Source organism: Chlorocebus sabaeus, chromosome 23 (assembly GCF_047675955.1).
Source record: "Chlorocebus sabaeus isolate Y175 chromosome 23, mChlSab1.0.hap1, whole genome shotgun sequence".
Lineage (NCBI taxonomy): Eukaryota > Metazoa > Chordata > Mammalia > Primates > Cercopithecidae > Chlorocebus > Chlorocebus sabaeus.
The window spans coordinates 1,783,085-1,805,790 of NC_132926.1; the positions used below are offsets into that span (position 1 = coordinate 1,783,085).

Below are 22,706 nucleotides of genomic sequence, written 5' to 3' on the forward strand. Positions count from 1 at the left end.
GTTCTAGCCCTCACCCAGGGGACCTTTGCACCATCTGCAGCTCCCTCCTTCCTGGCTTCGCTAGGCTCTGGACCACCTGCACCAGTGCAGCCCTGCCCAGTCCCAGGCAGAGCCTGGCACCCTCTCCGCTGCTGGCCCAGCCCCCTCCCTGTATCCTACCTGGAATTTTTAGCTCTCTGTGTAACCACGAGCTTAGTGTCTGATTCCCCTTCACTTGTAAGTGCCAGGAGGGCAGGGCCAGATCTGTTCTCTTTCATCAATAAGTCTCTAGCACCCACACCCTGACAGGCGTGAAGTGGGTACTTAGGAATGAGAGAAGGAAGGAAGGAAAGCCAGCCTGCATAGTGGCGGGTTGCGGGCAAACGCGGGGGCTCCTGAATCGCTCTGAGATATCCCAACAACACGACTCGCCCAAGCCCCCTCCTTCACTGTCGTGGAGCCTCAGTTTTCTCCACCCTCCAATGGTACAACCTCCTTCCCCCAGGGCTTGCAGAGTCGCGGTGAAATTAAGTCAGAAGAATGCTCTAGACAAGATGTAAAAATCTTTTTTTTTTTTTTTCACGACTGAGGAGGATCTGTTTAGAATTTCAGGATTTTCTTTTAAGAAAAGAAAAACAGCTTCAAAGTGCACAAACGTTGGGCCGGTTCTCGTGACCTTCCTTGGGAGACAAGGGGCCCAGAGTGCAGGGGGAAGGGGAGGGACGGCCGGGAACCAGGGCGGAGACACGCGGGCCTCGGTGCCTCACTGGAGGCCGGATTCCGACCCCAGGCGTGGGAACCCCCGGGGCCCTCGCGGGCCTGCAGCGCAGGACGATCTCCGGGAGCAGCTGGGCGCGGGCGGGGTCGGGGCTTCCTGGGGCGCCTCCAGCTTTGTTCACAACCTGCGGAACCCTCGCCTCCAAGTTCGGGCTCTGCGGTAAATCCCAGGTTCGAAGTCTGCCCCCGCCGCGGCGGTCCGGCTTTGGCAGAGCCCTTTTCTGCCTCCGGGAGCCTCCGTTTTCCACCTCTCCACCCAGTCCGGGAGTGCCCTCCGTGCAGGGGGAGGCCCAGGCCCAGAGTTTCGCGGAGCTCTGAAGCAAGCCCGTCACCCAGATGGGAGCGCGGCGGGGCCAGCGGCTCACGCGGGTTTCCTGGGCTGGCGAGCGGTGCCGGACCCCCCGCTCTGCGCCGTACACAGACCGTCTGACTTCTCAGCACCCCCGAGAGGCAGCTCCCCGGTAGCCCGTTTCACAGATGGGAACGCGGAGGCACAGCGCGGTCCGGCCCTGCCCGGCTTCCACGCCTATCCGTGGCTGAGTCGGGGTCCGAACTCGGGCGGCCGGTGGCCCTAAGCCCCCTCCGGGATCTGCACCCGGCGCCCTCGCCTTACAGGCCGGACCCGCGCCCGGGAGCCGCCCCTCCCCCCCCCCCCCCGGTTCCTGGGGCCGGGTCCCGCCGTTGTCACGACAACCGGGGGCCAATGGGAGCAGGCAGGCGGGGAGGCCCCGCCCCGGCCCCGCCCCTTCCCCGCCCCCCTGGGAGGGCTCCGGCTTATAAGCGCTGGCGGCCGCGCGGCGGGAGCTGGAGCCCGCGGAGCGCACGGAGTCCACGGAGTCGCTCCAGCGTCCGAACAGGCAGCGCCCCGGAGCCGCGAAGGAACCCGAGAAGCAGCCACGATGTGCGGTGAGTGCCGCGCCCGCCCGACCTGCCTCCTCCGCGCCGCCCGCGGGTCCTGGCGCCGCAGCCTCCGCCCGCGAGCAGCCGCCGAGGACCTGGCTGGGGGCGCAGAGCTGCCCCGGGCCGCACCGAGGGGCTGTGGTCGGCCGGGCCTGCTGCCCCTCACCCGCGTTCCCGAGTGGCTGTCTCGGAGGTGTGGGCGGGGGATGCCCAGCCCGACTCCCGGCCTCGGACGTAGTGAGGGGACCGAGGCCCGCTGCCCACGGAGGGGAGGGACTTGGTCCGGTCCGGCCTGGACCCCGTAACGGAGGGGTCCCCACCCCGTGCCCACCGAGGCGCTGGCCTCCACTTCTCCAGTCGCCCACAGAGGCGGCCACGGGCAGGCGGCGCATCCCGGGTGCGGGGCGCCCATCCCGGTCAGCCCGCCGCGCCCACCGAGGGGAGGACGGACGACCCCGCCCCGCCGTCCCCCCAGCCCGCCGGGTCGCCCCCGCGGCGTCAGCGCGCTCAGCAGGGCCTGCGCGTTCTCCTCGCGACCCCAGAGGAACTTCTGGTGCCTGGAAGGGTTGGTGCCGTGTTGCCCCCTCTTTGCGCGGGGAAGAGGCAGCCGCTGCCGGAGCCTCGGCCCGAAGCTACGAGAGGGAGCCCGGGGCGGGGAGCGGGGCCGGGCGTCCGATTCCCGCGGCGGCCCCGCGCTGTGCTGCGTGGCTGCGGGACCGTGGGGAGGGCGGCCGCGGCCCGGAACGGAGCGCACATCTGCAATTCTTTACTCTCCTGGCTGGGCCGCCTCCGCTGGCCGGGAGAGAGCCGGGAACTTCTGCTGGGACAAAAGGTCACTGTGCTTTTTTTTTTCCTTGAGTAGGATTCAGTTACCCATTCCAGCCGCCTGTGGCTGGGGGACCTGGAGGAACTTCTGAAGCCATGAAAGGCCTCTCTCTGCCTTTGCTGAGGGCCGGGGTGGGGTGCGCCCGCGGTGAGCCCTGGCCGAGGTCTGTGCAGGCCTTGTTTGGGAGGCCAGCCGCTCAGCAGAAGGGAACGACCTACGGTGGAGCGGGCAGCCTGCTTCGGGTTGCAGCCTCACCCAGGCTGAACGGGCATCCGTTGAAATTCCTGAGCCCTCGGCTAAAATCTCGTACTCCCAGACGCCATTCGCCATGTGTAGAGCCACCTTTGGGTGTTTCTGGGGACAGAGATGAGGCAAAGGTGGCAGTTTTGCCAGATGTCCAAGCCCTGGGGGTTCCAAACCTCTCAGTGTGGCGTTCAAGACCCTTGACCAAAGCTAGTGGCCTTGGAACCAGACTTGTGCAGGAGACCCTTGAACCAGGAGGGTCTGACCCCCAGCGCCAGAGGCTCTCCTTCCCCTTCCTTTTTGGATGCTCCTCTGCCCCCACTGCCACCCCTGCCTGTCATCCTCCTTCCTGCTGGCATCTGGTTTTTTCCCAAGTCTGTCTGAGCTTTGGTGGGGGCTCTGCCTCCTCCAGCTCACAAAATCACAAGTGTGTTTGTTCTGCTTCTTAGAGGGTCACACACACGTTGTCTCCTAGGGAAAGGTTGAGCTTGGGGTGTGACCACCTGTATCCTCAGATCTTCTGGTACTGACTTGTGGTTGTATGTGAGAAGGAGCTTGAGGTCCCCAAAGGACACCCAGGGCTCAGGAGTGGCTGCGGTCCATGGGGGTGCCCACTCGGAGCCAGAATCAAAGAGTGCATACTGGGTTAGGTGCCTTCTCAGAATTCCCAGATTTGCTGATCTGGGGCGGGGGGCAGGGTGGGGGAAGTGGGGAGGGCACAGCTCAGCAGGAAGTCGTGGAATCCCTGCATGGGAAAGTTATTTCTTTTTCAAGAACATCAGGAGAAAGTTTCAACTTGGTGCTAATGTGTCCTTAACATCTCTGACACTTGCTAAGTATCCTTTGCACAGGGAAGCCATTCCTGGCTCAGAGCAGGCAGTAGCAGCTGGCTAGAATTGAATACATTGGTCTGTTTTGGGGGAATGATGGTCTGAGTATGTTTGACAAGTGATACTGATTTTCCTTTTATGGTTGTTTTCTTTTGGCATGAATTCATTTAAATTTTTGAAAATTTAATTTCTACAGAAAAAAAAGTAGTGATTATGCTGTTAGTACAAGGATACTGCAAGAATCATGAAGATGCTCCTAGAAAGAACCAGATAAGCTCTTCACTTTACGCTGGGGAAGCTGAGGCCCTGCCAAGTCTGTGTGCACCTGGTGTCTGAGCAGTCCTCGGGTCTCAGATCTCTTGGGCCGTTCCCACAGGGGCGGAGACCTACGGCCCTTCCTTATCACTTGGCGATGACACTGCTGACACCTTTATCCTGCTGCTTCTTTCATGGGAAGCCAGGACTCGGCAGTAGTGGATCCTCTGCAAACAGCAGATGATTCTCAAAAACGTTCAGTGCACTGAGAATTTAGCTGAAATGACACTCTGAAAGTTGCTGGCATTTTGCTGACTTTCTGAGACAGAAAATTTATAATATTTCCTCCCTCTCTCTCTCCTTTCCTTCTCTCCTTCCTTTTTCATTCAGCCACTAGTGGAAATGCCCTGTGTTTTCCAGGCCTTGGGGGACTCAAAGATCTCATGGGTGTGGTCCTCCCCTCAAAGAAGGGGCAGGTGAGCCACAGGGCCAGTCCAGAGACTGGTCACCAGTAGGGACGGGATGCTGATCGGGGCAGTGCTGCTGTGGAGGGAGAACCCTGAGCACGGGCTACAGCCTGGTAGAGTACTGGCCGGACCGGGAAAGCAGGCATCTTTTTGTTTGGGTCACAGGGTTTTAACCTTTTCCTATATTAGTTACCAATGTACAAAACTGGGGCATTTCACATATGTAGGTGGGAGTTTTGGCTTCTCTTGATAAAATCTGAAGATGAGCAACCCTGAGTCCTTATTTCCAATAGGGCCTGGGTGACCCCTTGGGTGATGGACACAAACTCCCCTGTTCTCCCAGTCCTTCCCAGCTGCTTCACTCACTGATGGGACTCTACACAACAGAGGCAGGAGCTGACTTTCCTAGGAAGAAGGGGAGGGACCTGGGGCAGTGCCACAAGGGGCCAGACACAAGCACAAGCCCTGCAGAGAGGAGGGGGTGGCGGGCACGCTGGGCTGGGGCACAGCATGAGCCAGGGCATGGCAGCAGGGACCAGGAATGCCTGAGGATTTGGCAGGAAGGGTTTGTGCTTCCCATCCGCGAATTTGTAAACTGTCCCTGTGCTTCCCATACTGGACTTAGTAATCCGTGAGGGAGAAAAAAAAAAAAAAAACCACAATCACTGTGAAGAATTGGAGAATCTTTAGTACTTGCCAGAAGGTGAAGCCCTTGCCTTGACATCACCATCTTTTGTCCTGGTTGGTGCGGTGGTCTCCAGGGGCTGCTGTAACAAATGACTGCAGACTTGCTGATTTGAAACAACAGAAATGTATTATCTCACAGTACTGGAGGCCACAGGTCCAGAATCGGTTTTACCCGGCCAGATCAAGGTACCTCCAGGGCTGTGTATTCTCTCACAGTACTGGAGGCCACAGGTCCAGAATCAGTTTTACTGGGCCAGGTCAAGGTATCTCCAGGGCTGTGTATTCTCTCACAGTACTGGAGGCCACAGGTCCAGAATCAGTTTTACCCGGCCAGATCAAGGTACCTCCAGGGCTATGTATTCTCTCACAGTACTGGAGGCCACAGGTCCAGAATTGGTTTTACCGGGCCAGATCAAGGTACCTCCAGGGCTGTGCCTCCTCCAGAGGCTCCAGGGAGAATCCGTCGCGGCCTCTCCCAGCTCCTGGGGCTGCCACATTCCTTGGCTTGTGGCTGTGTTGCTCCAGGCTCTGTGCTGGCTGCAGCCGTCCACTGTCTCCTCAGGAGTTTCCCAAGTTCAGAAAAACCTTCTTTTTATACCTTTATGATGTAGCGTCAGTAAACAGTGCTTTTCAATTGAGAGATTATTTTTGTATCTAGCAAAATTAGTTTATTAAGAGAGATTAATTTGAGATTATACGTTTGAGAGAAAATTTTGAAAATGAATTCCACAATAAAACAACTGAACTATTTAGGTATTTTATTTTTATTTTTAGAGGCAGAGTCTCACTCTGTTACCCAGGCTGGGATGCAGTGGGGCAGTCATGGCTCACTGCATCCTTGAACTCCTGGGCTCAAGCCATCCTCCCACTTTGGCCTCCCAAAGTGCTGGGATTACAGGCATGAGCCACTGTACCTATCCCCTTCTTTTCTTAAGATTTTTTTTCTTTTAATTAAATTTTAGAGTATATGTCACTTCCCCCTTTGTTTTTGGTGAAACTGTAAGAATGAAAGGGACACTAGCAACTTTTCTATTAAAAAATAGAAATAGCACCAGGACTCATGCATGTAATCCCAGCACTTTCAGAGGCCAAGGCAGGCGGATCATGAGGTCAGGAGATCGAGACCATCCTGACCAACACGGTGCAACCCTGTGTCTACTAAAATACAAAAAATTAGCCAGGTGTGGTGGCGCACATCTGTAGTCCCGGCTACTTGGGAGGCTGAGGCAGGAGAATTGCTTGAACCCGGGAGGCAGAGGTTGCAGTGAGCCGAGATCGCACCACTGCACTCCAGCCTGGTGACAGAGCAAGACTCTGTCTCAAAAAAAGAAAAAAAAAAAAGAAATATCCTGTCCGGGTGACCACAGGAAGCGGAGTCTGTTATCTCATGGATTCCAATGGTGAGGTTACTTTAACCCCTGGGGTCTGGAAGAGGCCTGGGGCAGGCTAGGGCTGTCTCCAGGGGAGCCAAGTCCCCTTTTCACCCTGACCCAGGTGCTGGGTCTGCTCAGGGCCCCCGCCAGGCCCGCAGGTTCCTCTGCCTTTCTGAAAGAGCCTGGCGTGGGATCACATGCACGCGCAGCACCTCCAGCTTTGATCTTGTTTCTGCGAGGAGGTGGCAGGAATTGTCATCCCCACCTCACCAAGTGACTTTTCCTAGTGTATGAGAATGAGGGCTGGATGGTCAGAGAGGCCACAGCTCCTCAGCAGCCCTAGCCCAAGGCCCAGGGGACTCCCCACACCTGTGGGCCTCACCCAGGAGAGTGGACCTGTCCCTCTTCCCCCAGCACACACAGGCAGGCCTAGGCACACACGTGCACACGCTCGGGAATTTGATGAGACTCACTGAGGCACACATTCAACTTGGCGGTACTCTTCTGTGGAGACAGGAAGTAATGCAGTTTGGGACCTGGGATGTTATCTAATCTCTAGGAGGCTCATGGACTGTAAAGGTCAGTCCCTTCAGTTCTGAGAAGCACCAGATGGAGGGAGAAAGACAGACTCTTTGAGGGGAGAGTCCCAGCCTGGGTGGGTGGTGACATAGCTCCCCAGAGCCAGCCTCTCCTGTGTGGAGCACTGGCTGGGCCTCTCCCTGGAACGGTCTCCTCACTCGCAGTGAGGGCCGGGCTTTCGTTGGGAAGCCTATGCTTGGAAAGTTGGAGAGGTTTTTCAAAACAGCATCACCAGAATCAGAACATGGGCCCAACCTGGCTGCTGTGAAGTGGAGTCTTCCCCATCCCCCAGGCCGCAAACCCTTCCTCCCTCCCCCGCCCCCCCACCCCCACCCCCCCACCAGCCCCCCCACCCCCCGCCCTCAGCACTCCGGGGGGTGTAGAGAAAATCCCAGGAATTCAGTGCCCCGGTGCGGCTGACCTTCTGGTTGGGTGTCCAGGGAATGTCACCTCCCTGCGCTGGTCATTGTCGTTATCTGTCACTTGGGGGTTGAACCCTGAGCTTCAGAGGCCCCTGCCCGTGTGCTCCTTCATGGTGTCTTTGCTCCTGACTTCCTGTGTGATCTCTCGGGCCTTGTACAGAGGAAGTGCTGGAAGCCCCAGGTCATAGCAGTGAGCCGGGCCAAAGGGTCTACAATCTCCTCTCAGAGGGCTCATGACAAGTCCTTCTGGAATCCCCTTGAGTTTTTCTTGGTCCCTCTCCCTTTGGGACCTTTCCCGGTTCATTTCGTCTATCAGTTTTGAGGATAGGGCCCTGAAAGACTGGAAGCTCTGGGTGGGTGACCACAGGGGACATGACCAAGCTGGGTGGTGGGGCCAGGGCAGCCTCTGCCCCCAGGCCGGGCCTTTCTCCAAGCCACCTGGGCTCTCCTGCCGGTGGGAAGGATGCTTGGCCCAGGGCCATCTTTGCAGAGGTTGCAAAGTGCTCCCTTTATTTAAAAAGAACTCCAGGCTCCTGTATGGCGGACTTTCCATGAAGCCTGCATGTTCAGGCCCTCCTGCCTTCAGCTCTCCTGGCCTCTCAATCCCAACCCTCTGCAGGCTCCTGGGAACCCGAAGGCACCTCTCTGCCCAGCCCCTCTGGGCGCTCGGCATCCGCCACCTGGCTGAGTCCATCCCGTCAGTTCAGTGTGAGAAATAAGACTGCTCCCAGGTTTGCTAGGCCTGATGTCTGTTCCCTCTCAGTTCTGCGAGGAGATTTCCAAGCTAAGAAGAGTAACAGAAAGGGGAGGACTTCCCCCCAAAGAAGTTTGGTGTCATTTGCTGCTCCATTCTCAGCTCACTTAAAATTCTGTCGCCTGCCAGTGATGCCTACGCCATGGGCAGCCCTGGGAGTGGAGGCCGGGGAAGAGCAGTAGATCAAGGCAGGAAGCGACAGAGGCCTTGGAAAGGGGGCGGAAAGATGGAAAAGGGGTTCAGAGGAGGGAAAGATCTTCATTTGGGGTAGGGGGTTGGAGGAGGCATCACATGTGCATAGGCCTGGGGACCCGAGGGGCACACGCACTGGGCTGAGGGCACCCTGCGGGGGTGGGACCCAGAGGGCGGACGCTGCAGGACGGCATGGGAAGCAAGGCGAGCTCAGACCAGACAGCAGGAGGGGTGGACTTCAGGCGGTGTCCCCCAGGGCAGAGAGGACGACAGGGATGTAGCTGGAACGTGCCTTGCTGTGGTCACTGAGACCCTCGTGGGGAGGGGGCCGAATAGGAAGAAAAAGGTGGAGTTGGAAGCTGGACTGTCCCGTGGTGGGGTTCGGCTCTCAGGGGGCAGCACCTGTCCTGGACCCATCTGGTGCTAGGCGGGCATCTCCCCCGAAGCCAGGGACCCTCTGTGTGAGCTATGTCTCTCTCCTTGGGGTAGGTTTCTGTGCTGATTGTGGGGGGGTGGGGGTAGAAGTGGTGAGCCCAGGCTTGCAGTCAGGCAGACCTGGCTGTGAACTACTCAAGTCTTTGGAGGTGGAGCCTCAGATGCCATCTCTATCCCTGGGAACCACAGGATGGTTTCTTGGCACAGGATGTCGTGAGGATTAGAGGAGGTTAGGTTTGGGAAGGGTTGGCATGTGGGGAGCCCCTGTAGATGGTGGTCTACCCTGCAGGCCACGCAGCAGGGTGCTGGGGGCCTTCCCTAGGTCCTGGCTCGTTTGATTAGAAGGCTGTCCTCATGCCGGTTCTGGGATCCTCACGGTGCGTGGGGCCGGGGGTGTCGTGCGGGGGGACGTAAGCCTCTGTGTTTGAATATCTTGGGGTTAACTGAGAGCTCTGGTGGCGCCGTGCTCCCATTGTAAGGGGCTGGCACTCAGGGACCTCCTGCCTTTGTGTCCCTCTTGTCCTTGCTGTGGGTCCCAGTGAGCAGAGCTGCTTGTGCTTGGCGGAGCGTGGCTGTCTCAGGCCCAGCACAAAGGCTACCTTCTCTGGCATTCCTCCACCTGTTCATTTATTCGTTCACTCAACATGGATTTATTGAGCACCTAAGATGCACCAGGCCCCGGGCCAGGTGCTCAGGACTCAGCAATGGATGAGACAGATGTGGTCCCATCCTCCAGAAGGTTACAATCCAGCGGGGAGCTGAAGAAAAACACAAGGAAGCAAGTGCTGCGTCGAAAAACCAGGGCTATGTGGCTGGAAAAGGTGGCGGGAAAGGCTCGCATAGGGAACCTGTCTGCTAAAACTTGCAGAATGGGTCAGAGCCACCTTTGCAAAGAGCTAGCAAGAGCCAGCTTTGCAAAGAGCTGTCTACTCCCACCCCAGCGGGAAGCCCTTTCCCACCTCCTCTGCGGGCTTGGGAGGTCCCTGTGCATCCCTGTCCTTCTCTGGTGCCCTCAGTGAGGCCGCCTGATGGGTCCATCCCAGTAGCTTGCAGCACCCAGTACAGCAATGCGGCCTCGTGGGCCTGAGAACTATTTACAGATGAATTAAATCTTGATCAAGCCACAGCCAAGTAACACATTTGGTTTAACCATTATTTCCCCAGGCAGAAGGCCAAAATGAAATGACAGTAAATGGTACTATTTCCTCCTTGGTTTTATTGAATGCTAATCTCTCAAGGGATAACTTCTCAAGCTCCTTGCCCTGTGGCAGGCACTATTGTAGCCATCACCCTTGTTTCACTGACAGGGAAACTGAGGTCCGAACGTTCAGTAACTTGCTGGAGGCTGCACCAAAATCAAGGGGTGGAGCTGGGGTTCCAGCACTGGCCATGGCCTCTGTGCTTCTGGCTGTGCCTTGGCTGGTGAATGGCAGTGATAGGGAGGAAGCCAACCCAGGCGGGTGGCCCTGGGCTGGTGTTTTTAAGGCTGGGGCATGTGCTCAGGTCGCCCTTTCTTATAGCCCTCGTATGGCTGTTGTTTTTCAGGGGAGTGGAACTGGGGACCAGCTAAGTCAGGTGGGCCCGGCCCCACTGGAGAGGTCGACGGGCAAGAGGGCCTGGCCAGGTCAGGGCTGGTGTCCCCTGCAGAGGGAAGGGCCGTTGTGGTCCTGGTGCTTTGGACATGCCAGGAGGGTTAGAGCACTGGTGGAAAGCAGAACCAGACAGAGGTCTGGCCTGGCCGGGGTCCCAGGTGCTGCGTGATCACTCCTCCTGTCCCCAGAAGCTCTCGGGTCCCCCTCACCGGAATGCCTGTGCCACAGGAAATCAAGGTGAACCAGGCAGGTCTGTGTCGTGTATACCACTGTCCAAACAGCTGGTCCATGTCAACCCTCAGGCCTTGGCTAGGACATCTCCCCGTGGATGGAATGAAGTCTTGGCCTATTTAGACATTATCTGGCATCTAGATAATGATGATGTTCTCTCCACCACCTCATTCACATAGGGGCACATGTCACGTATTATACTGGCACACGGTGAAACGTCTTAACCGTATAAAGAGGACTCGTGCAGTGGAAAGGAAGTTTCTGCTCGACGTCCAGTGACCTCAGAGGCTACCACTGACGGCCCTCTGGGCGTGGTGCCCTTCTAGAAATGCCCCATGCTCCTCCCCCAACCCTTGCATAATTTACTCATGTTCTGCAAGCTTCTTTTCCCTTTGACACATCTTGGAGATGTACATTGCCTTCCAAGAGAATGCCTGCTTTCCCTTGCTCTGTTGAGAGCTGCCTCCAAAAGGCCCTGCTGTGTGGCTGCACTGTCTCTTGCCCGGCCCCTGCCAGACGTCAGGCTGTCGCTAGTCTTTGACAACCACAAGAGCCCTGAGCAGCCATCCTCACACGTGTGCACACGCATCTCCGCAAAGACGTCCGCTGGATACCTTCCTAGAAGCCCAACAGCTCTGGTCCACAGATGTGTACATTTTTAATTTTGAGAGATTGCCAAATTGCCTTCCAAAGAGAGTATGCGGATTTAAACTCTCACTGTCAAACTGTTTGATCTTTACCGACCTCATAGGTTTTAAAAAATGGATTTTCATTGTAGCTCTTATTTATGGATGGAAGGAATTCCAAAAGGGAATTCTGATGTAAACAGCAGGAGAAATTCCTGGGAAAGGAGCTTCATTTTATTTTGTGTTTTATTTTTAAAGAGTCAGAGCACAGTGTGAATGCTGTTTTATTCACTTGAGTGCAGTAGAGTGCAGGGAGGATCCAGCCAAGAGGATGAGCTGCAAAAGGAAAGAAACAGAGCTTCCTTCATGAAAGAAATGACTGAAGAGATGTCACTACGCAAGAGGGCTTGTGGGGAAAATGAGATTTATGCGTGCTTGCGCAAAGATGGTGCAAACCACTCCTTGGCAACTTTTCTCACTGCAGTGAACTCCCATGCTGTGCCTAGGTACGGACCCAGCTGGTGGTCCTGAGGACAAGGACCCCTTACACCCCTGCTGCTGTCCAGGAGGCTGTCGTGGGTCCGAAAGTCAGAGGCGCCTTGCGGAGCCTGCGGAACGTTCTTGCCTGACGTGCGTGCAGGAGTGAAGCCTGGCTGGGAGGCGGGGGAGCTGCAGGGGGGAGTTGCAGAGCTGACTCATGAAGCACGCGGGAACATCACTCAGATGCAAAACCTTTTCAGAGTTGGCAGTGGGTACATTTCTGAACCTTTGTGTCATCTGTGATGCCTGCTTCCCTTAGGGTGGTACAGGTATAATTCTAGAACGTTCCCAGCCAGGATGCCAGGAAAGTTTAGTGTAAAAGACTCCAACAAAGATTTTATTGAGTTGTTCCCTCCCTCGCTTAACTGTGGTCTTTACATTGACCAGAATTGGACCATGTGCCCACAGGGAATTTTCTGGTTGTTTGTTTCTTTCTTTGTTTTTTGATTTTTGTTTTTGAGATGGAGTCTCTCTCTGTCACCCAGGCTGGAGTGCAGTGGCGCGATCTCAGCTCACTGCAACCACTGCCTCCCGAGTTCGAGAGATTCTCCTGCCTCAGCCTCCTGGGTAGCTGGGATTACAGGCGTGCACCACCACACCCAGCTAATTTTTCTATTTTTTTAGTTCAGACAGGGTTTCATCATGTTGGCCAGGCTGGTCTCGAACTCCTGACCTTGTGATCTGCCCGGCTTGGCCTCCCAAAGTGCTAGGATTACAGGCGTGAGCCACTGTGCCGGCCTCTGGTTGTTTTTAGAAGAATTAATGTTATGAAAATTTCACCGAGGCTGGGCACTGTGGCTTATGCCTGTAATCCCAGCACTTTGTGAGGCCAAGGCTGTGGGGATAGCTTGGGCCTGGGAGTTCGAGGTTGCAGTGAGCTGAGATCACACCACTGCACTCCAGCCTAGGCAACAGAGTGAGACCCTGTCTCAAAAAGGAAAAAAGATTTCACCTAAACATGAATGGTGATAATTGCACAACTCTGAATATACTAAACAACTGAATTGCGTGCTTTAGACGGGAGTATGCTATGGTACTTGACTTATATCTCAAGAAAGCTGTTAAAAATTTTTAATTGACATTCAAAGATGTATTACTCCATTTTCATGCTGCTGTTAAAGACATGCCCAAGACTGGGCAATTTACAAAAGAAAAAGGTTTAATGGACTCACAGTTCCACATGGCTGGCTCGGAGACCTCACAGTCATCACGGAACATGAAAGGCACGTCTCACATGGTGGCAGACAAGAGAAGAGAGTTTGTGCGGGGAAGCTCCCTGTTATAAAACCATCGGATCTCGTGAGACTTACTCACTCTCACGAGAACAGCATGGGACAGACCCACCCCCATGATTCAGTTACCTCCTAGCACTGGGGAATTGTAGGAGCTGCAATTCAAGACGAGATTTGGGTGGGGACACAGTGAAACCATATCAAAAAATAACTACCTTTTTAAAAACTAAGGTGACAGAAGTACCTCCCATGCCCAGAGGTTTGGGGGCTGTCGTGTGAGCCTCTGGAACCATAAATAGCAGCAGCAGCCCTGTGCAGCCCTCGGCGGGGGCACTTCGGCCCTGCCGGAGAAGGGCCTGAACTGCACACACAGCCCTTACATTCAGCTCCTCTCACCTGACCTAAAGACGGCAAGGAGGACAAAAATAGCTACCGAGAAAATTGCCCTGGGCAGATTTTAAAAGAAAACGCCTATAACTGCTCAGAAAGCCCAGTGTACATATTTTTATATATAAATCCTCTACCTTAGTACATGTGTGCAAACATATCCTGTGTACAGTAGCTTTCAGGAAGCATGTTAAGTATAATTTATAGTACTATTTAATTTTATTGCCTATTTTTGACTGTTTGTAGATTAATTAAGTTTACGTGATGGGACCTCGCTCACAGTTCAGGAATATAACATTCATTTCATTGAGGTTTAATCATTTATTCAGATGTAGCGTATTGACATGAATCTGATCATTCAACAACCAGAGATGTTCCAGGTGGTTTCGTGTATAATCACGGTCAACTCTCCGTTATCTGTGGGCAGGTTGTCCTCTCTGAGGTTCACCTCTGGAAACATTTCAATCCTGATCAGATCTTTCTCTCATCCCAGCAAAACATAGTTGGGAAAATAAACCTTCTCATAACCCTCGTGGCCTCCATCACAGGGCGCTGGCCAGTGGGTAGGAATGTTTAAGTCCTGAGTTGGGGATTCTTGGTTCCACTCTGGCTCTGGACGAGTCACAGGCTCCCCTGTGGCTCTGGTCTAGAAGTTAAGAGGAGGGCCATGGACTAGCCTCAGAGGCTGTTTGGGACCTGGTGGCCCAGCGCCCGGCCCACAGGGCGTTCTCAGTAAGGCGAGTTGCCTTTGTGGTCTGAGAGTTTGTGTTCCCCCATCATTGTCTGCTGAAATCCTCACCTGCATGGCGATGTCACTAGGAGGTGGGGCCTTGGGGAGGTGAATGGGTCATGGGGACAGGGGACTCACAAATGGGAGGAGTGCCCTTATTTAAAAACTGTGGGGCCGGGCGCGGGGGCTCACGCCTGTCATCCCAGCACTTTGGGAGACCAAGGAGGGTGGATCACGAGGTCGGGAGATCAAGACCATCCTGGCTAACATGGTGAAACCCCGTCTCTACGAAAAATACAAAAAATATTAGCTGGGCGTAGTGGCGGGCACCTGTAGTCCCAGCTACTCGGGAGGCTGAGGCAGGATAATGGTGTGAACCCAGGAGGCGGAGCTTGCAGTGAGCTGACATCGCACCACTGCACTCCAGCCTGGGCAACAGAGCGAGACTCCGTCTCAAAAAAATAAAACCTCCAGAGAGACCCCCGCCCCTTCCACCGTATGAGGTTGGAATGAGAAGTCACTGTGAGGAATGGGCCCTCACCAGACACTGAGTCTGCTGGCACCTTGATCTTGGACTTCTCAGCCTCCAGAACTGTGAGAATAGATGTCTGTGGCTTATAACCCAGGCCGTCTGTGGTATTTTGTTACAGCAGCCCAAGCCGACTAGGACAGTTACTGTGAATATGCCTGAAACCCAGTGACGTTTCTATGACCCACACTGTTGCCTCCCTCCATGGATGTGGATACACACTCATCACATATTCTGCTCCACATGTGAACAGGACTGGGTGCCAACACACAGTGAGGAACACAAAGATAGAAGCACCAGCCTGTGCCCTCGGTGGGGACTGTGGGTATCCCATGATGTGAGAGCACTGAGGTGGCCAGAGCCAGGAGCACACCCGCCCAGGGTGGGGGCTGGAGCTGAGCTTTGAGGTGGGCAGGTTTTCCTAAGTGGTGGGAGAGAGGATGAAAGAACAGAGGGATGATGGGATGGGGATGGGGCGTGCACAGGGCAGGAGAGAGGAGATCAAGGATCTGTCATCACAAATGAGGAGTGCAGGAATCTGGAAGGCAGAACCAACACCACAACAGCTAACTTTCTATGGAAAAATATTATCTTGAAATACGAATACAGAAAGTCAAGTGGAACAAAATCTTCTTGACTCAGGCCTACCTTGAACATAAGGATTCTGCAGGGGCCGAGGGGCATGAGATAGTTTTGTTCTTGCTGTCATAAAAGTAGTGCTTTTTTTTTTTTTTTTTTGAGACAGAGTGTCGCTCTGTTGCCAGGCTGGAGTGCAGTGGCACGATCTCGGCTCACTGCAACCTCCAGCTCCCTGGTTCAAGCAATTCTTCTGCCTCAGCCTCGCGAGTAGCTGGGATTAGAGGCACACGCCACCACGCCCAGCTAATTTTTGCATTTTTAGTAGAGATGGGGTTTCACCATGTTGACCAGGCTGGTCTCGAACTCCTGACCTCAGGTGATCCACTCATCTCGGCCTCCCAAAGTGCTGGGATGACAGGCGTGAGCCACCGCTCCCGGGCTCACGTAGTGCTTGTTTAAGGCCAAGCTCCAGCCTTACAGAGAAGGGGACCGTGGAAGCAAAGACCCTAGCGCCTGTCCCATCTGCCCCAGGGGCTGCCGTCACTTCCTGTGGCACTCACTCCTAGGTGTGTGCGCGGCAAATCGCAGAGTGCATGCAGGTGGGGACTTCTGGATGTCCCAAGGTGGTCGAGTTTCATGGCTGCCTTTTCTCTTGTGGGCGTTGCCACACTGAAAGCTGCCTCCTGCAAGTACAGCATAGGATGAGTTCTCAGCAGTGAAACTGCCAGCCCGAGACATGTGACATAGACTTTCTGGGGGTCACAGGGGGAAGAAGGGGCGCACCGTTCTTCAGCTGTGCCTGGGGAGGGGCACACCCACCTCCGTAAGCCCCTGGGAGCACTTTGTGATGCCACCTTGGTGCATCCCCACAAGCGTCGTCTTCCAAACACGTGCTGAGTATTTTATGAATACGCCATTTTTTTTCTCTTGGAACAGGAATCTTTGCCTACATGAACTACAGAGTCCCCCGGACCAGGAAGGAGATCTTTGAAACCCTCATCAAGGGCCTGCAGCGGCTGGAGTACAGAGGCTATGACTCGGCAGGTGGGTCTGCGGCCGCCCGCCTCGCGGCTGGGGACGGGGCTCCACTGCTCTGGGCTCACCCACGTCCTCTGCGGGGGGGTGTACAACCTGGGCATTTTTCTGCTACTTTTTACGTCTCTTTTCAATATAAAAATAACACTTGTCCGTTAAAGAAATTAGAAAACCGTAGACAAATAGAAAGAAGGAACAAGGGTAAAAAACCCCAGAAAACCCCCTTCATCAGAAGTCCCCCATCAGGAAGCAGAGGGTACGAAGCCGCCGTCGCGCCGCGTGAGTACGTCCTGGACAGCCGCCCTGCAGTGCGGTGACGGGCTTGAACAACCCTGTATTGTGCACATACAAATTTACCAAAAGGGTAGTTTTTTATTTTTATCACTCAGGCTGGAGTGCAGTTCCAAGAAATTGGCTCCCTGCAGTCTTAGACTCTGGGCTCAGGCGACCCTCAGCCTCCTCAGCGGCTGGGACTACAGGCGCACACCACCACCCCCAGTTAGTTTTTTGATTTTGTAGAGATGAGGTCTCACTGTGTTGCCCGGCGTAGCCTCAAGCGATCCTCCTGCCTCTGCCTCCCAAAGCACTGAGATTATAGGTGTGAGCCAGCAAGCCCAGCCAAGAGGGTAGAGCGTGTGCTAAGTCCTCTTATCACACACAAAACAATACATAAAGAGGGCAGGAGGAGACGCTCGGAGGTGATAGGTTGATGGCATAGACTGCGGTGATGGTTTCCCGGGGGCACGTGCGCCTCCAAGCTCATCAAGTGTAAACGTTGAGTGTGCACAGCTTTGCGCTTGCCAGGCCTACCTCAGTGAGGTGGCTTCATTAAACAAGGACCTGACCCCCAGTCGTTAGGTCCCCCCTCTGGTCGCTCTTGTCTGTTGGGGTGGTCTGTGGTGGAGAGGGGAAGAGGTGTTGTACATCAATATTTGCATATTTACAAAAAATATGCAATTTTGTAATTTTATATTCTTCTCTTTTCACTTAGCATTTCTATGACCCTAAACTCTTTCATTCTTTTGTTTTTTTTGAGATGGAGTCTCGCTCTGTCACCCAGGCTGGAGGCAGTGACGCTATCTCGGCTCACTGCAAACTCCACCTCCCGGGTTCAAGTGATTCTCCTGCCTCCACCTCCCGAGTAGCTGGGATTATGGGTGCCCACCACCACACCTGGCTAATTTTTGTACTTTTAGTAGAATCGGGGTTTCACAATGTTGGCCAGGATGGTCTCAATCTCCTGACCTCGTGATCTGCCCGTCTCGGCCTCCCAAAGTGCTGGGATTACAGGTGTGAGCCACCGTGCCTGGCTGATCCTAAAGTCTTTCTAAGTAGCTTTCTAAGTGGCTCCACAGTGCTGCACCGGGTGGCTGTCCCAGAGTTCAGGCCTGCACTCACTACAGAGGTGAATGTTTAGTCTGTTGACCCTGTTTAATTATGCAGCCTGAGGAGAAAGGGGGATCCCGATTATTTTAGATCCCTGTCGACTCTTACGATAGACGATGGGAGGAACACCGACTAACGCAGTGGAGATGCCAACGAAAATGTCACAATGTGAGGAGTCCTTGGGATGAATGCCCCGCCTGGGCCCATTGCCATCAGCCGAGGGCCTGGTAGTGCCTGCAGTGGGGAAGCGTCCCGAAGGGCTCACCCTGGGCAGGAGCGGGGCTGGGGGCAGCTGCGGCCCGGGAGGAGGCAGGAGCTTCCCCACTTGCTGTTAAGCCTCTTTCAAAGTAGATTTCCTGAAAACTGTCCAGCTCTCCAACCCGCCGTAGACAGACAGCCCGGGGCACGCAGCCCTGGCCCTGTGGAGCACCTGTGCCAAGTGTGTGAGAAAAAGCTTAAGTTCCAATATAACAAATAATGTCTACATCACAGGTGTGGCAATCGATGGGAATAATGATGACGTCAAAGAAAGACACATTCAGCTGGTCAAGAAAAGGGGCAAAGTCAAGGCTCTCGATGAAGAACTCTACAGTAAGTGGAGGGCCTCGGAGCGGTAGGAGCCAGTGCGGCACCCGCCGCTTTCTAGGACTGTATTCCAACAGCGTCGGACACTGGAGATTTTCACTTGTCCCAGCTCAGATACACAGAAGGAGGGTTAAGCCTATGCTGTAAAACCGGGCTTCGCAGGGTGTGGGATGGTTTATTTTAGGTGGTGGCAGCACGAGGATACTTTTTTTAAGTGTTAATAGTTATATACTGTAGTTATTTTAATTCTGGCAAATGATATTGCTTTTCTGTTTATGGTAGGGCTGTATCGTTTTCTTTTTAAAGCAAGTTTATTTCTGTGAAGAAGAGAGCTAAGCTACAGACAAGTAGTAAATAATCCTCAGCATGGGCGGTGTGTGGGCCTGCGTGGACTCCCGGGGTGGGAACCGGGGGGGAGGTGCCGTCGGTGTGGGTGATGTGACTTGGATAACGACCCCAGGTTACCCTCATAGTCCTGGGCCAAGGCTTGTGGTTCAAGTGTGGCAAACTGATTTTCCTTTCACTTAGAACAAGACAGCATGGACTTAAAAGTGGAGTTTGAGACACACTTCGGCATTGCTCACACACGCTGGGCCACCCACGGGGTCCCCAGTGCTGTCAATAGCCACCCCCAGCGCTCGGACAAAGGCAATGGTACGTGGCATGCTTTCCCGTTCCCACCGTTCCACCTCACCCTGAGCTGTGTCAGGGCCAGTGCCCGCCAAAGCAGGCTCCACGCCCACCTCTGACTTCCCAGCCTGCTTCGTCTTCCCAAGAGAATGCGGACGACCCCTCTCCCAGAGACCTGCCAGTGGCCTGGAGCTCAGTCAGGAGGCAGGCAGGCTGGTCCAGGGCGGTGCTGGCCTCCCAGGAGTGCACAGGAAAACCCTGGCACTTAACAGGATAGTTGCTGGCTCCTTGGAACCCAGCCCATACGTGGGACGAGGCCTCGTGAGGAACTGAGGGGTCTGGGCACTCTTCCTCCCCAAGCAACGGAAATGTTGCAGAAGGCTGTGCCCTTCAGGGAAGGATGGGTTCTGTCCTTATGCAGCTAAACCCATCTCTTCCCCGCGGAACGGTCCGGGTGAGGGCAGGGGCTGTGCTGGTCCTGATTGGTGCCTGATGCACGGTAGGCCCCAGCAGGAGACCTCAGCAGCCAGGGGTTAGGGTTTGGAGAAGTAGGGGCTGCAGCTGGAAGCCGAGGGCTCTTCCCGGGTGGAGAACCCTCAACTCAGCTTGCTTCATGTTTTTAAAAATTGAGAATCACTGTGCATAAAAGTCCAGACTTCTGGCATCCCTTGAAAAACTGGAGGATCTGGAAACACTGAGCTGATGGTGAGTTGGAGCACCACGGATTGGCAGAGGGCCAAGGTCGCTGCAACTGCTGTCCTTGGTGGATTTCAGGCTCTCCTGTTCGCCCAATCACCCCCTCAGGCCAGCTCACAGGTCTGTGTCACTTGCTTGGGGCCCCAGGATGGTTCTCCACGCATGATTCTTTTAAATGACACCCTTGCCCCCTCTCATGGGGGAAAGACTGGTAGGTCTGCACCTCCTGGTGGCTGCCCTCAGGGGTCTGTGGTCAGTCCCAGGGCGCCGGGTCCCCTGCAGTGGGATGCAGTAGGCGTGGAGTGGGAGAGGGGATCTAATCCCTGTCTCCTCCCAGGCCTCCAAGGGCAGGCTGGAGTCTAAGATATAACCTGGGCCTTCCAGGGGGTCCCCCACTCTAGGTGAGTTCTGGTCTGGTCACAACCCCCTGAAGCCCCCAACCTGGACATGCCAAGCGAGGGCGTACAGCATAGAGAGTGATTTCTGGTCAGCCGGACCCCCCAGCCCAAGACATCCTGTGGCATCGTGTAAGTTTGTGCCAAGCCTGATGTTAGATAGGACCAAATGCATCAGAGCAGTTACTGGGAGCTTATTAGCAGGCACTAAGCCTTGACACTTGACAAGTCCCTCTGCGGTGAATCCTGGTGGAAACCAGGCCACAGGATAGTAGCCCCAGCCTGCTTGGTGCCCCCTACCCACTGCAGATCAGTGGTTCTCCGAGGCAGTGTAACTGGGCGGGATGGGCAGGCACCCCCACCATCCACAGAAAGTGCAGTGGTGCTGCTTCTCCCCAGAGCACTCTGCAGGGCGTCAGCAGCTCACCCTGCCCAATTTGGAAGGGAAGATGTCCCCCAGAGAACGGAAGGAGAGCCCCGTCCACCCCGCTCAGCAGAGCAGCCTGGTGGTATCACAGGGGCCAGGGCTACTCACGCAGGCATCCACGTGGTCAGAGTCTTGAGGGAGTGAGGTTTCTGCTGGGGCCTGTTCCTTGGTTCTGGCTCACCCCCTGAACTGCAGGGCATTTCATCACTGAGGCACACACCCTATATCCAGGAGGAGGACAGCAGACCCCATGGTGCTGAGGACCTAGAATGTACATCTGGCCAGAGCCCAGGTCAGAGGCAGAAGCTGGTCCCTGGAGCAGTCGCGCTGGCCGAGAAAACACTGCACCCAGACCAAGTGCCCTGAGGTGTTGCCACTCCAGCCACAGTCTTCTGCCCTCCTGAGTGATAGAAGGAACCTCGTTGGAAAATCCCCCACTTCGGTGCAGACAGTGATTCTCACTGTGTCCCCAAAGCAGGGAGGCTCCAAGGAGACCCACCCACACCCAAACTTGGACACTCCAGCCCTGACTCAAGATGAGTAATTGAAAAGGAAACAACAGGGCAGTAAGCAAAGATTTATAAAATTTCTTTGACAATTCAGCAGTGATAGCTGAAGAGCATACTTTTAAGGAAGTCTGAACACCCAGCAACTACACTGAATACCCAGCAGCTACACTGAACACCCAGCAGCTACACTGAACACCCAGCAACCGCACTGAACACCCAGCAACCGCACTGCACACCCAGCAGCCACACTGAACACCCAGCAGCCACACTGAACACCCAGCAGCCACACTGAATATTCAGCAGCTACACTGAACACCCAGCAACCGCACTGAACACCCAGCAACCGCACTGAACACCCAGCAACCGCACTGAATACCCAGCAGCTACACTGAACACCCAGCAACCGCACTGAACACCCAGCAACCGCACTGAACACCCAGCAGCCACACTGAACACCCAGCAGCCACACTGAACACCCAGCAGCCACACTGAATATTCAGCAGCTACACTGAACACCCAGCAACCGCACTGAACACCCAGCAACCGCACTGAACACCCAGCAACCGCACTGAACACCCAGCAACCACACTGAATACCCAGCAGCTACACTGAACATCCAGCAGCCGCACTGCACACCCAGCAGCCACACTGCACAAGGAAATGACACAAAGATATTGCAAAGACAACATGGATTCTAGGAAACAAATTAATGATAGGATCATAGACTGAGATAAAAGAAAGTGTGGTAGAATTAAGAGAATAATGTGAAGAAACAATATCACCGGACAGGCACAGTGGCTCACGCCGGTAATCCCAGCACTTTGGGAGGCCAAGGCAGGCAGATCACGAGGTCAGGAGATGGAGACCATCCTGGCTAACACAGTGAAACCCCGTCTCTACTAAAAATACAAAAAATTAGCCTGGCATGGTGGGGTGCACTTGTAGTCCCAGCTGCTGGGGAGGCTGAGGCAGGAGAATGACGTGAACCTGGGAGGCGGAGCTTGTAGTGAGCCGAGATCGCGCCACTGCACTCCAGCCTGGGCGACAGAGTGAGACTCTGCCTCAAAAAAAAAAAAAAAAAAGAAAAACAATATCACCAAAGATATTAAACAAAATGGAGAAGGGGATGGATGTGGAGTCAGTTAGTATGGGTAACTGGTGTGCACAAGAAGTGATCAGAGCACAGAGCAGTAAAAATTAAATAAATTAAAAACAGAGCTGAGCTGTGGTCAGCACATCTGTTGAAACTGGGCTTTTCTTATTTAAGCCCTCCCATTTTTTAGTGTGACCTCACATAAACAAACGATGCGATTTTTTTAAATAGAGGAAATCATGGTGAGAATAAAGAAAAAGAATAATGGAAAAGATTTTTTAAAATGCTGTGGGAGAAATCTTTCCTGAACTAAAGGAAAACTTGAGTTGGAGATTCAAAGAAGGGATCAAAAATAGTCAAGAGGCCGGGCGTGGTGGCTCAAGCCTGTAATTCCAGCACTTTGGGAGGCCGAGACGAGTGGATCACCTGAGGTCAGGAGTTCGAGACCAGCCTGGCCAACATGTGGAAACCCTGTCTCTACTAACAAAATACAAAGATTAGCCAGGCATGGTGGCGGGCACCTGTAATTCCAGCTACTCGGGAGGCTGAGGCAGGAGAATCACTTGAACCCCAGGAGGCTGTGGTTGCAGTGAGCCAAGGTCATGTCACTGCATTCCAGCCTGGGCGACAGAGTGAGATTCCGTCTCAAAAAATAATAATAATAAATAAGACTTCACAGCAATGCTTTGAAAAAAAAGTGGTCAATATTTATGAAGCGTATCCAACATCTAGACACCTCCTGGTGGAATTATTGAACCTCAAGGGCAATAGGGAATCTTTCTGTC

The 22,706-nt window shown here is 54.4% G+C and overlaps 1 protein-coding gene across 1 annotated transcript in view; it reads left to right on the forward strand.

Moving 5' to 3' along the window:
* Positions 1-1,559: 1,559 nt before the first annotated feature.
* Positions 1,560-22,706, forward strand: part of GFPT2 (glutamine-fructose-6-phosphate transaminase 2) — a 54,075-nt gene continuing 32,928 nt past the window's right edge. The window contains exons 1-4 of the mRNA XM_037992755.2: positions 1,560-1,662; positions 16,102-16,209; positions 18,079-18,177; positions 18,700-18,825. Of these exons, the coding sequence (XP_037848683.1) occupies positions 1,656-1,662; positions 16,102-16,209; positions 18,079-18,177; positions 18,700-18,825 (340 nt within the window). The 5' untranslated portion in view covers positions 1,560-1,655. The remainder of the gene's footprint in view (positions 1,663-16,101; positions 16,210-18,078; positions 18,178-18,699; positions 18,826-22,706) is intronic.